Genomic DNA, 15,209 nt, shown 5'->3' on the forward strand with positions numbered 1-15,209 from the left:
TCAGTATAAGTTTAGGTATGATCTAAATTCAGAAAATAGGTAAGATCCCTCTGGGGACTTAGGCACAGGACAAAGTAGTTCATGAACCCAAGTGAAGAAGATCCTTAGCTCTTCACAGAAGTTAAACTTAGGCAGCGTACAATGCTACTCACAAATTTCAGATGTGTGAATACCCAAGTAGCCTGGAATACTGGAGACTGTATTGCTGAGCTTAGACAACAGTATGTCACCTGGCCTCACGTGAAGTTCTTAAATCCTTCTGTGGTTCTGTGCCACAGTCGGTAGCAGGGAACAGGTCTTCAGAGCGGCGTGATTGTGATACCTGCAGAGTCCCCTTTAAAGCAGCATTTCATTTTGGTCATTCACAGCCATGGTATCTATAAAAATACTACTCTGATCTCTCCCCCTCCTCCTAATTTTCCTCTGAAATTGGTATTATATCATGTTCTCTGTTCACAGACCACAACATAATCTCAAAGCATCACCAGATTTTGTATCTGTAAATTTCAAATATTCATTTTCTTTGTCTAGTTAGAAAATTGTTTTGTGTACAAGAAACAATCTAACACAGAGGTGAATTTTATGGAGAAATCATAACACTGTTCTAGTATGTTGCAAATACTCCTTTAGAATAACATGCACTGACTCATGGAAGATCTTTTGTGGATTACTGGTTCCTCATAAAACTTAGGTAACTAGGTCCCAGCTGGAACACAAGCAGCACCACACTCTTCTTCCTGATGATGTAGTACATCAAACAAATCCCCTAGACGCTCCCCATTACAGGCTCAGTATCTGTCTGCTGGTGCTCACGGAGACGAAACTGTGGGAACCAACGTCGTTGCTCAGAGTCAGTGTGAAAAAGGGTATGTAAATACAAGAATACATAACTAAGAATGTTTGCTAGTGCTTAAGTGTCTTTAGATTTCACAGCTTAATTCCTATTTAAATTCTTGCATTGTAAGTGGGTGATTTTCTCCATCCGGTACAGTTATAGATCTTCCCTTAAAGGCTTTTTCCTGTGGCAGCTGCATACTGAGTCTCTGTCATCAGGCTGAGGTACGAGTTCCATTCCATCCCGTATTTCAGGTTTGCTGGCTTGGCGTTCGGCATATTTCTGAAATATGTAAACAACATTTAAGAATGCTATAACCACCAACATATAATTCATGAAACAGAGTTTTCCTCCTCCCTTCCACTCACAAGCTTGCCTTTATCCACACTCCTTATGTCATTGTTTACAAACTGTTTACAAGGTGCTTCTATAACACACCTTCTAATAGGCTACACTGCCTCTGAAAACCTCCTTTAATGTTTCCCCCTGTCCTGTTATTAATGGTAATTTGAATATTGTCATTATTTGTGCCTCTAACCACTTTATGCAGGTAATGCTGTCATATTTGAACACTGAACAGTTCCAAACTTTGTGTCAACCCATGGCTGCTGAAGCTGGGATCTAACTCTGCACAGAAAAACAGGAAAAAGAAATGAATACTTTCAGAGGACAGAAACATCTTTCATTGGAGATTTGCATCTCCCAGGGAAGCAATGACTTCACCCCTTACCACTCTGCTAGCCACACTGCCAGAATTTCCTTTCCATGCATTCATTGTTACAGAATACAGTGGAGTAGATCATGAAGGAATATAAGCATGAAGGGGAAAAGGAGAGGGGGGCTGGAAAGGGCAGGGGGTTTGGAACTAGATGACCTCTGTGGTCCCTTCCAACTCAAACCAGTCTGCAATTCTATGAAAAGGAAGAACGTTGTGTAGACATCAGCTATGTCTATTGGAAACAACATACCAAGTGACACTGAAAATGGGTCTGACTCTGGGGATAGGGGAAAAAAACCATAAACTCTGATTCTGTAAGACAGCTATTGTCTCAGGTCACCTCTTTAATGATGAAGCAAGTTTTAGCAAAGCTTTTCACACTGATCTCCTATGCATTATATGAACCATGTCTGCTACTGATCTAAGTAAGGACTGAGAATGAAATTTGTAGCATCAGTAGCAGGTGGGGGAAAGTAGTCAAGTGATCTGTTGTACTAACCTGGAGCACTTTGTAATAGTAGCAGTAAAGCCTGTGAGGCTGAAGTAATTCTCTTGCCATTAATTGTCCTTCTTTAGCAATTTTTCTTGCTTCTTCATCATTTTCCTGGAAAATGGAGATGAAACGAACAAATAATAGAGCAGTCAGTGAGTTACTCAAAGCCTGGCTGGCACTAGAAGTTTTATTAAAGGGGCTATTCAAATCCCTGAGTTTATGTGCAGTTACAGGTAGATGGCAAAGGCTCACCTTAAATTGCAGATTTAAAAAAAATACTGGATTGCTTTTATGGTCACAACTGCTACCTTAGGGCTATCACTAACTACTTTTGTGGGTAACTGTATGATTTTGAAAACTCAGCAAGCCACAAGCCTCTTCAAAATGAGGTCTGACATCTCCCAGACATACTTTCACAGAAACTAAGCCACAGATGTTGTCCTCTCCTACGCAATCCAATTCAGTGTCTTCCTTTTGAAAAGGGCTCTCCTGGAATTTGTGTACTTAGTCTCAAGTTTTTTTAGGTCTGTATTTCAAAGCTTTTAGTATTCTTATCTGACCCTCTATGAAGAGCTACAGTAGTCTCAGAACAGAAGCTTCTCCTATGTTTTTGACCTAATAGCTACGCTTTAAGCACAAATGCTGTTTGCAATCACACAGTTATACTGCTGTGTCTGGTTACAGAATCCCAGCCTTTCTCATTGTGAGCATGGTACAGAGCAGTGCATTCAGACAGAACATGCAATGACTTCTGGTTTAGTGAGGACCTTAAAAAAAGTGATAGAATTAATTAAGTAGTATCTAGGATTCTGGGTGTTTCTCTGAAAATCACCTGCATTAGTCAGTATGCTAAGGCTCTGACACATGAAACACTTCTGTACATACCTATAATGATTTCTTAAGAATGTCCCCAAATAGAGATAGTTACTTGAATTAAGGCCTCCCCATCTTACACTAACAACAAAATACACTTCCTTTCTCCTAGGATCTCCATAAGAGTTCATGAAAGGTATGTATGTGGAAATACAAAAAAGGGAGTATTAAGATAACTGGTTTACATGTCTACCACTTGAAACTTCAATTTGTAATGGAACTTACCTTTGCCCATTTTATTTTCTCTAGCAAGTCCTCTAAGTTTCTCTTAACTGGAACGTAATGTTTCCAAGGTTTTAATCCAACATAAAAGTGCTCATAGTACTGGGAATCTTGCTTCAATACTAGGCTGTCACCCAGCAAGAGGTAAGGGAACCTGTAAGCTGCTACAGTCCCATCTACATTCACTTGGTATTTGTACTACAATATGAATACAGAAGAAAAGAAAGGTGAAACATTTTGCATCAGAATAGGAACACTGACTGTATAAAGATTACATTCACAGGCAAGATTATGTCCATTGCTCTTGTATCTACCCCAAATAAATAAAATCCCTGATGGTGAGAGATCAAATTTCTCAATCTATTAAAACCCCCTAAAAATCTCCAAGAACAGTTTCTAAGAGATTCCATGAAAAAATAGTGGCTTTCTTTAGAAGTGTATCCCACTATGACTTTGATCACAGGTGGTCTGTCTACCCTGCATGGAGCAGTATCCCTAGTGTAATGTAACTATTTTGTTTACTGAATGGAGTTAGCAAAAGTAAATCTTGTCTTTTCAGCTGTTGAGAACTTGCCAGCAAAATTAATCCAAGACTGTGATTTGCTTGGTACCTTAAAGAAGTCAAAGAAGCCCATCAGCTGAACCTTGCCCAGCTCTTTCTCTTTTTCTCTGAAGAAGAAATATCCTGTTATTCCAGCATCAAGTAGTTCTGGATTTTCCTTGGATAACTTGACAAGATGGAGACGTTCTTCTCGGCTGTCTCGACCTCTAAATAAAGCTCGCTCAGTTTTGTTGTCCCAGAACGGGCCTGTGAGCGTTGAGTGAGAAGGTAAAAGCAAACAGTAATGACATGTTTGTGATTTGTTTAGTGCAAATAAGGAACTTGCCATCACAGTGGCATTACAGTCAGAGACATGGTAAACCAGGCATGATCTCGTACTGAATCCATAATCTCTTAGTAATCATAGGGTTTAAACTCCCACTTTGGGCTTGAATTTTGGGATGAGACTCTGAGTCACTTACAAAAGGAAAATCAGAGAATTGCTTTTCCACACAAGTTTATACTTAAATCACTTGAAATATCTTGAAAGCTAGATAATCAAATTATGTCAGTAAAATACTAATAATTAAAGTAATTCTTCATCCATAAAGCCTGCCACAACAACCAAAATTTCCTTAGTGAAATCCACTTCTGTTACCCAACAATTTAGTTTGGTCTTTGAGGAGAAAGGCCTTTTAATTATATTGACTTCTCTTTTGACAGGTCACAGTAGGTATCTTCTGGATAAGTTAAAATTCACCATTATTGTAAACTTACTCTTACACTTTATCTTTAAATCCTTATTAAACACTTGCTTGGTAGCAGTATTCAAAGTGTTCAGAGTTTATAAGGACCAGCTTGCTTATATTGAGATCTCCCAAGGCACTTGTTAACTGAAGACCTCAAAATGTTATTTGAATAGAACTTAATTCTTTGATGGAATCGACAATTTATTTATTTTTAACCCCTGTTTTCTAATTTACCTGTATTTCCTTGAATAGAAAGGAGATCATTCGTGACTCCACGTAAGGTTTCGAGTGTTGAGTGGGTTACATCATACGTTGGAAGGACTATATCTCTTGAATCCACAGAACCACACCATGAAATGACAGGTATAGGACCAGGTGTATCATTAGCCTTCCGATACTCAACTGGCCAATCTCCAACATTAAGATAAAACTCCACATCAGGAAGACGAACCTAAATGTATAGCCAAGAAAGGATAATAGACACTGAGACAGAATCACAGAATCACAGAATTGTAGGGGTTGAAGGACCTCGAGAGATCATCAGGTCCAACCCCCCTGCCAAAGCAGCTCCCCAGCTCACATTGCACAGACAGGCGTCCAGACGGGTCTTGAATATCTCCGGAGATGGAGACTCCACAACCCCCCTGGGCAGCCTGTCCCAGGGCTCTGTCACCCTCACTGGGGAAAAGTTCTTCCACATGTTGGTGCGGAACTTCCTGTGCTCCAACTTGCAGCCATTGCCCCTTGTCCTGTCTCCACAGACCACTGAAAAGGGGCTGGCCAATTTCCACTGCATCCCATACTTAAGATATTTATAAACATTAATTAGGTCCCCCCTTAGTCTTCTCTTCTCCAGGCTGAACAGTCCCAGCTCACTCAGCCTTTCCTCACAAGGGAGATGTTCGAGGCCCTTAATCATCTTCATAGCCCTTCTCTGGACTTTCTCCAGGAGATCCCTGTCCTTTTTATACCAGAGAGCCCAGAACTGGACACAAAAGAAGCTGTTGTCACTCTCATATTCCTCAGTTCCCTTCTATCATGCAGAGTCAATAAACCTATCAGATAAGAGATTTAAGGTATGAATTTCAAGTTTCTGCCCCACAGGCAGGTATGGAAAGAACACTCTCAGAGGCCAGAAAAGGCTATCAGAGTCGAGCCTTTGCCCCTCCAGGTTTCCTAGCAATTTCATTACCATCAAGCTCAGTGCCCACCCAAAGAGACACTGTCATCATCTTGAAGAAGCAGAAGTCAAATGTTACTTGAGGAATTACAGATCTGAAGATACAACAACAAATGGCAGCATTGTCATATTAGAACGTGACTTCATAGTCTTAAATGATGGAAACTGATACCTTTCTGGCCAGTGACAGGAACATTTCGTCAGAGAACATTTTGAAGTCTGTATACTTCCCTAGGGAGCGACGGTAGACGTGATTATTGAGAAGAGTGTAATGAACAATAGCACCTCTTGTTTGACTGAACTTTGTTGGGATTTCCTTAAGCATTCGCTGAAGGTCAATGGTGGGAAAAGACATGAAGTCCTTTGTAATCTGAGGGTCTTGGGATGGACACGACATAATGTTCTGCCAGATCTCAGGGTCTTCTTCGGGACAGTCACAGTATTCATGATAAACTGGTCCTGCAGAAAACAAAGCACTGGAGTCTGTATTTGTTGATTCTGCATCAATCCCAATTCCCCAAACACACGGGCATATAAATGTATCCATTACAGTGGCTTGACAGTTTTTATTCCAAGTTTTCTAAAGGGAAATCATCCTCCCTTTAACATTCTGGGGGTTAGTGGTGTAACTAGGAAAGCAGCAACATTCTACTCTTCAGAAATCAAAGTAATAGATCTTTTGCTATCAAGGTAGACTTCACCTGCAAAATGAAGCTCTGTTACTGTGCAATCTGCCAGTCAGGTAGGGTATTCAGAATTGCTCTAACCATCCTTACCTGGCAAAGCTTGGGTATTGCATTCAGAACTTTGACACAGCAGTCTTTACCTCTGGCATAAGGTGTTTTATGTCTAATCAGCTGTTCTTTCTGTCCTTTTGAAGCAGAGAGCTTAGGTATAAGCAAGAGCCTCACAGAGCGTGAAAACAAGCCCTTATTTCATGGACTTCTAATCCAAACAGGTTCTGTCCTGTGTCATAGTTTCGTGGCTGCTGGCAAATGGGCTCCAGAAAAAAAGAAGGCACACTACAACCTTGAGGACTCAGGGCACTTTCATTTCAGTTTGATGACATTACCAAGTTTATATTTACAACATTTTTAAAAAAAAATCTCAAAAAGTCACCCCAAACCCCCCGAACAACAAAACATGAGCAAATTCTGGTTAGAAAAAGTAGTGGTGAACTGAAAGACTCTCCAGAGAAGTAGCCTTCTATTCTATTTTTCTTTGCTAAACAGCAGTCCATTTGATAGGAAGAGAAGGAAGTTAAAGAAGCACATGTGGAATGAGGGCATAATTTGCCTTGTTTTCCCTGCTTTGAAATAGCCTTTCCATAGTATAGGCCTGCACAGAATTAAACTGGGCTAATGGAAAGGAAGTTAAATTTTGCTTGGTTTAAGAAATACTGTCTTCATGAGTATGAAGGCTCAGCCTGTACAGAAATGCCAGGCATTTGAACTGTAGAATGTTGGGAACAACACAAACTCCCTGTTTTTTCAGGTAATATTTTCTACTTTAGATAAAAATAAGACAATGTTTAAGTCAATATTTGATTGAAAACAGTAAAAAAAACAAGCATTGCTCTCTTATTCCCTGCCAAATCTGAAGAGATCCATTTCCTTATGTAAGAAGGTTGTCCAGACACATCACCTTAATGTCAGGATCCATGTGCTCACGTATCTAGGTCCTGTAACTTGGCAACATATAGAGATTGTCAGTGCTTACTTCTCTGTATTAGGAGAACATCTGTGAAGAGACTACATGAACTAGGGCAAACCAACCTCTAATTTCCCACCTCTTCCCCTAGCAGTAAATTGGTCTGGAGCACTTCTGTAGCTACCAGCACACATTACATTAACTAGGAAAAAAAAAATACCCTTACCTTTCAAAATATAAGGAGACTGAGCTACATGCTGATCACCATAAAGTATCTCAATTTTTAACCCTTTTCTGACACTCCCGTACATCCGATACCGCATGAGGAACGTGCCATCATTTCTATCCAAAGGACGAGGAGTGTAAATTCTAGTGACTTCCTTGGGAGAAAGTGCTTTAATTACCACTTTAAACTGTGTGCTTCCTGAAAAGAGGAAAATAAAAAGAGAGAAAAGCACTTTAAGCTACTGGAATCACATATATGAAATAAAGGTGAGAGCAAACTCTACTGGATTAAGTCCATGGTATTGAATTTAACTGCATTAGAAATTTTTTAATTACACCAAGTTGCTAAAATTAATTTCCAATGATGGAAGGATAGATTTTCTTGATCATCACATTCCTAATGAAAGGAAAACCTGCAGATGGAGATAAAATGTTAAATAATGGTTACAAGACAGAAGGAAAGGCCAACAGTATTTTGAAGCAAAGTTTAGGTTCAATGCTAAATTTTCAGGTTAATGCTGTGAGGAACAATCATTTCCTTGAGAATAAGACAGACAGGAACCCAAGTTAAAATAAGAGGAGAAAAGAATACTTGCCAGCTTGTAGGAAGGCAGTTGCAACATGCAGGAGTCAGATACAAATTGTTCACCTTGGGGCTGCAGCTGACTGTCTTGCAAATTTTAAGTCCCAGCTACTGAAAAGCAGGGATAAGAGAATGATAGCAGAGATGTTTCCTGGACATCTGTCTGACCCGTGCTTAAAGATCACCAGCATTTCATCATTACCACACTGTGACTTTTTAACTGGGCAGGGAATATTTTGTGGACAACACAAGTATGTATAAACATAGACCTGTTGTATCCCTGTAATTTCTGACACAACTTTGTTCTCAGAAAAGAGGTGGGCAGAGTACTCATGAAATGGCACAGTCTCAGCATTGCAAACCAAATGTAACGAATGTTACCACAAGAAATGAAACTGAAAAGAAATCCAGGTGTAACTACAAAGCTAATGTGCTCCAACAGCACTAACTGGTTGAGATGTTACAGTTAATTCTATACAATCCTTATTTTCACATCCTGTGCATCAACAAATAAACACACTGACAGGCTCAGTACAACTGTCATCTAACGATCAATCATGTCTTCCTTTGAGCACTGGATCTTGAAGCTGGATTCAACTACCATGCAAGAATCTCCAGACTAAACTAAGCAGAATCATTATGACTTCAGGCATCTATTTCCTGATGTGTTATGGCTCTTCACAGAGAGAATAGTTACCCTGAGCAACTCGGATTCTTCTAGATATTGTTGTCAGTCGATCCCTCAGTCAAGAAGCATATGGTCATTGTGAGCAGAAGAATCTCTCAGGGATGAACATGCCCCTTCTTGTGTTCCAATATAAGAATATAAAATGGATTGTTTGCCAGCAGCCCACACTTTTTTTCTATTCAAAGTTCATGCCCGCTAAAGAAGGCAGAAGGCAAGTCAGAATACCTTCATTTGACAACATACTGAAGAAGTAAAATGAAGCAAGCATTCATTCCTTCTTGGAATGCCAGTCTGGCAAGCAGCACTCCCACCAAGGAATGCAGAGTATCATCCTCAGTAGCTGGCAGATCTATCATGAGACGCCCTCATTTGTTTACGTATCAGCCCAGAATGATTTCCAAAGTGCACTTCTAACTTTGGAGAAGCAGGGGAATGTTAAGGCTGTTCCAGATAAACAGTACTTCTTTTTTTCAGAGGAACAAGGAGTGTGCCTTCTTGCTGAGGTGGTAGGCTGAAGACACATTAGCGGTGCTGACATGTCCTTAGGCAATTATAAGTATAGCTCAAGCCATGCTAATAGACAATCTCTGGAATAATTTCTGTGCATTGTACATTGGTTTAGATCTGAGACCGTCACAGCTTGGGATCTCTACAGCTGGGATTTATGCAAGTAGAACTGATTCAGATTGGCTCCCAATCTGGGAGGTCCTCAACTTGTTTTGGTGTATCTGCAAACAGAGCCACCACCAGAAAAGAGGCATAATAGTAAAGTTTTGCTCCCTTCATATATTTCTGACATCTAGCTACTGACTACCTTTCAAGCTGGCATAAAGTAGATATAAAATGATAATGTAAGAATGGCTGTATAATGATAGACCATAAATTGACCTTTAATCCAAAGGTCTGCTCAGTCTCCTGTGCCCTGCTGTCACTAGCAGGATAGTAAGAACAAAGAAATTGCAGAGGAATACTTTTGCAACTCTCTTCCCCTTCTATAAATCTGCAACAAAAGGACATGAAAAATCACAAGTGGCATACACAGCATTTCAACAGCCTTCAGGGGAGGTGACCATGACTGCTTAACCCCCCCTGATGCATTCTGGTATTTGTTGCGTCAAAGGTGTCCCAAGGCAGTTCTTTTTCCAAAATGCCATTACCTATTACAGAGAAGATGTTTGCTTTAAAGCTTCTGTCTGATAACACAAGAATTATAGGCATCAAAGGAAGTTCTGAGAAACAATGAATTTCAGTTCAGATCCAACGTCCATCAGCTTTGGCTTTCTTAACCCTATCCTTCCACAGTGAGACAGGATTTCTATGTTTCTCCTGGGTCACCTGTCCCTGCTACCACCTCTTACACACTTCCTTCTTCTGGGTTTAGTCAGAAGCTCCCTCTTCACTCCCACAGGCCTCCTGCTGTCTTGGATTTCCTGCTGGTAGGGATGGATCGCTCTTGAACTAGGAGAGGCAACCCTTGAATATCAGCTGAGAAGGCAAGAGGGAAAGATCCCCTCTTCAGAAGGAGGAGACTATTTTAATTTTCACATAATGATTCTGATGGAATTAGACTTCTCTTGGATTTGTATTACTGAGAAAATTAATAAATTCCAACTAGAATGATGCTGCAAATACTTCAGCTCCCATGGTTGGGACTTGGAAAGAGTTTCATTAAATGAGAAGGGCCACATACCCAGGTCTGAGACAGCTGGGCCAGCGCCTTATTAATTTCCTCTCATGTGATCCATATTTTTATGACACAAGTATCTGCTCTTCACCAGAGTGAAGCCACTGTTCAGAGACTCTGAAGAGGAACAAAGAAATACAGGTGGTGGTAGGGAGTTGCATGTGACCGACACAGAGGCCTGGCCACCATGGTCAACAAAAGCCCCGACGGGAGGTCCTGCAGTGTGGCAGGTGAGCGGCACCGAGATCCGCTCTGTCTCGCTGCACTGAGCTGAGTGCTGGGAGTGCTGTGACACTTCTCTTTGAAAGTATGTGCTAAAACCTCCCAGAACCCTTGAAAATACTCATTAGCAGAGTATATTGGGCAACCTGGTCTAATGGAGGGTGTCCTTGCCCCTGGCAGGGTGTTGGAACTAGATTGTCTCTGAGGTTCCTTCCAACCCAACCTATTCTAGGATTCCATGTAAATCATCTGAAAAACGGTTAACAGATGACTTCTTCGTGGTCAGTCATACATAAAGACAAGATGGGCAGCTGTTAAATCTAGGGGAAAACCTAGCAGAAAAGAAGGAACAGGGGAACAAAGTTTCAAAGAAAAAAATTCTGCAGTTTATATTAGAAGTAACTTCTATCTTTTCAGCAGTGATTTTTTTTTTAACATTTGAGCATTTTTTTCTAGTGAGAGTGAATTCTGCCTGGTCTGACATATTCCTGAAGAAGATGGGTCAAAGAGTTACAGCCTGTAGGTCAAAATTATTGTGTGGTGTGCAACGGGGTACGTTAATTCTGGTGATTAGGCTTGACACTCAGAAAACTCATCTGTATTGAAAATTGTCCTACGTAACTTTCACACTGGACACCAGTAAATACTGGCCTGCTTGACTGGAATTCTAATCCACACAAAACAGAATTAATAGATGAGGACGAATTTTACAAATGGAAAGCCTTAACTGAGCTGATGCAGTGCTCTGGTTTGTGCAGGGGAGCTGATAACTTTTGCTAGCCCAGCAGGGACATTTGGAGATGTATTTAGTTTCTATCAGAAAGCAGGGCCTTAATAAATGCTGTTAATTGTAATCCTTACAGACACTTTACAAATATAATCTGAACATTTAAAATAGTTTGAGCATTGAAATTTATAGCCCCTGTCTACAGGAGTATGTTAAACAGGCTCAGGCACTGGAATATGATCACCTGTACTGCTAAATTGTGCTGCCTTGGTTTGGAGGCTGCAGAATGTCACGGTATGGATGGAGACCACTGTGGGCCAGATGGCAGCAGGACCTGGACACATTCCAAAGAGGTGGGATTTATTCATATAAACACTAACATACCCCAACACCCCCCCCCGAGGTCAAAACTAGGGGCTTGGTACCCACACCCTATCAGTTTATCTTGGAGGATTTAAACTTGGATGAGACTCCAGCTGAGCTTCACACCTTTTCACCTACAGCAACCTGTTGTTTGAGCCCACGGCTCTCCCTGCATGGCTGGAATCATCCTCAGCTTCACGGGCAGCGAGCGCACAGTTGCTTTCTTCAGTGCAGTGACAACACCGCGCTGCAGGCCAGCACCAAGGTGTGATGGCAGCTGGACAAAGCCCAGACCTGCAGCATCTGGGGTTCTGTCAGACCGAGGACATAACCTGTACAACAGATGCCTGTTCTTTCATTTCACAAGCAGCAGCCTTCTAACTACAGGTCACAGAGAGGTCGTGCATCCTTGGCAGATATCCCCTCAGCACTGTCTCTGTGAATAGTAAAGAATACAGAGGAACATAACCAGCTCTACCCTATATGAATTAGCAACTGGGTTTTCACTGGGCCCTTATCTCAGGGTTATCTTCACTATGAAATCTGCAGGGCAGAAGTTGTTTTTATCCTCAATTAAAACTACTGTTGTAGAGCGAGAGTGTGGAATGAGCTCGCAGCAGCGAACAGCTGACTGGCAGCATCGCAGGCCTGCGAGAACAAAACCCAGTCCCCACCCTCAGGAGAAGTGTCACGGGATGGTTTGGGCCTGAGCTGAGTGAATAAGAGATAAAAATTGTTCCTTCTTAACAGAGTATCAGGGATAACGGAGCCCAGAGTGCTGTGCTCACAGAGACATATTAAGCAACTGGTGTGTGTGCAGCACTAAAGATAATTACACCAACGCTGGGATTTCACAGAACAGAACCACAGAATGCCCTGGGTTGGAAGGGACCCATAGGGATCATCAAGCCCAACTCTTTTTTTTACATCCATTTTTTTAAAGTTTCTTTACATCCACTAGCTGCGGGAGCACTGGTTTATTTTGAGCTCGCTGATGTGTTGATGTAAACCACATACTGCTTAGAGGCGGCGATGGGTGGGATGCAGAGCTGAAGGGAAGGAGGCATTCCTCACTCCGCTCTACCAGAAGAAAGGAGGGACTGACCATGTGCTCCGCTCGCCACCGGACCTGCGTGTCCCGGGCGGGATGCTGAGGAGCCGAGGGCCGGGCACACGAAGTGGTCGGCAAGAGAGGGGGAAGGGGAGAAGGTAAGGGGGAAGAGGAGGGGGTGGGCAGCTCGGACCGGCGACTCCGAGGACCTGGCCGCCGCGGGCAGGGTCTCCGTCCCGCCCCCCTCCCGCCCGGGAGCACACGCACGGTACCTGGCGGGGAGCGGGAGAAGTTGCGTCCGGCCGGGCTGACCGCCTGGATGTAGAAGTACCGCACGGGCAGGGTGAGCCCCGCGTCCAGCCCAGGGCCCCACGCCAGGCTCCGCTCGGCGCTAACGGGGTTCGCAGACTCCGCCGGCCGCAGCAGCGGCAACGCGGCGCCCAGCAGCGGCAGCAACGGCAGAAGCCCGCGGCTCCCCATGGCCCCGCCGCCCAGCCGTGCCAGCGCGTCCGCTCGGAGCGGGGGGCCGGGGCCTCCTCCGGGCCTGCGCAGCCCCGCGCCCGCTCCCCGCGGGCGGCCGCCGCCTGCTCCCCGCCCCGCAGGGCGGCCCGCCGGGGCCGGGCAGTGCTGGAAGGGGGCGGTGCGGGAAGGGAAGGGCCGGGCTGGCCCCGCGGGGCTGGATCCAGCGGTGCCGCCACTCCTCCTTCGCCTCTTCCATCGGCGAGCCGCGGAGCACGGGCCGTCCCACCAGGCAGTGAGCCCCTTCCCCAGGAAAGCCCGTGTGTGTCTGGCCCTGCCCTGCCCTGCCCGCGGGGCTCAGCCAGCCCGCATCGGCCAACGCCGCAGAGGTCCCACGGGCCGCAGAAAGGAGTAGGGGGAACGAGGGCTGCCCGCTGCGGCTGTGTGCGGTGTGTTGGGGCCGGCCTCGTCACTGGGCTGGGGCCGTGGAGGGAGGAGAGGACGCACCGACTCCCGCTGCCGGGGGTGTGCGCCTTCGGAGCTGGGGAGAACGGAGGGGCCTGGTGTGGGAGCGAAGAGCGAGCCCCAGGCCCGGCCGTGTGCCGGGCGCTGCGCTGCTTTGTGCCCGGTCTCTGGGCTCCAGGCGTTACCGGTGGCTCGGGAGCGGCGCAGCCGGCAGCTGAGCGGATCGGCTGGGATCGCAGGGGGATCGGTCTCTGAAGTTTGCTGTTACCGCCCACGTCCGATGGCTGCGAAAGAAAAAAAGACACAACCCGTAATTAAAAATTCCCCCTTACTGTCCTTAGATTCCCCGCGACAACTGTGTTGAAGGGAAGGACGGAGCAGGGGCCCGTCGATGATCCGGCACGCTGTTCCCAGCGCTGGGCTCACCCTCCTGTCCTGGGGAGGAGGCCGAGCCCATGCCCCATCCCAGTGCCCGGTCTCAGCATGGCCCAGGCATGCACCCGTGTTCAAGAGCTGAGGAGAACCCCCCAATGATTTGTGTCCTAAGGTGGTTGTGTGATTTTTGTCAGAAGTGTCTTTGATGCTACCGGGAAATACTTTGGGATTGTTGGTGGATGGGGGAGACTTACAAGACTGTAGGAGCATTAGCTCGAGCTTCTGTGCGTGTCTGGATTTTCACATGCAAAACGGGAGCGCGAGCAAGTGCTGCACAGATTTGAATAACGTGAACTTCAAGTCTCTGCATACAGACCGTGAAAAACAGGTTCCTTGAAAGTGGAATTATCAGGTCTGTTTTCCTCCTTGCTTTTGTCTTTGGTCTCCTCAACTCCCTCATCTCAAATAACCACAGATCTCCACCGACATGACGTGTGGTACTCCCAATAGGCAAGAGAAAACACGGGTAGTGTTCCTCTGGAGTTACACATGTGCTTCTTGGCTGGATGCTACATCCCTGGCTGCTGCAGTGAGGGTGGCTTCCCTCTCCCTCTGCACTGGTTAGGAGCACATTTGGAGAAGAAAATGACTGGGAGCAGTCTGGGTGTATTGACCAAGGGCCAACCTGATTGCCTTCGCGATAAACTGTCTGTGTGGATGAGGGGAGCAGGGAATGTCATTTACCTTGAGCAAAGATGTCACTGTCTCCCACCGCCCTGGTGTCCAGGTTAGACTGGAGGAGAACAAGCAGATGTATAAAAAAAAGTCAGGATGGTTGGTTGGGCTTAGAGGGGGCTGATTAATGGGTTGTCTCTACTTGGAAGATGGTAACAAGGGGAGCACTTCAGCCACCGGGCCTGGGATGAGGTGATGGAGAGTTCCAGCACTGGGTCTGCAGCTGACACCAGGCACTGGGACCAGTTGATGTGTTTGAGGGTGGGGCTGCCATCCCCAGGGACGTGGACAGGATGGAGGAATGGCCTGTGAAATTCATCAAGAAGTCCTACACTTGGGTGCTAGGGAGCAGCGAGGGCAGGCCGCTCCCT

General features: G+C 44.8%; 1 protein-coding gene across 1 annotated transcript; it reads right to left on the bottom strand.

Moving 5' to 3' along the window:
- Positions 1 to 586: 586 nt before the first annotated feature.
- Positions 587 to 13,284, bottom strand: POGLUT3 (protein O-glucosyltransferase 3; the record flags this gene model as incomplete). The annotated part of the gene is made up of 8 exons (XM_084273868.1): positions 587 to 1,117; positions 2,053 to 2,157; positions 3,145 to 3,339; positions 3,753 to 3,949; positions 4,666 to 4,882; positions 5,784 to 6,070; positions 7,488 to 7,685; positions 13,077 to 13,284. 8 exons carry the CDS (start codon positions 13,282 to 13,284, stop codon positions 992 to 994), a joined length of 1,533 nt encoding a protein of 510 aa, XP_084129994.1. The 3' UTR covers positions 587 to 991.
- Between the last annotated feature and the right edge of the window lie 1,925 nt (positions 13,285 to 15,209).

This window comes from Gallinula chloropus (assembly GCF_964237585.1).
Source record: "Gallinula chloropus genome assembly, chromosome: 1".
In the NCBI taxonomy this organism is placed as follows: Eukaryota; Metazoa; Chordata; class Aves; order Gruiformes; family Rallidae; genus Gallinula; species Gallinula chloropus.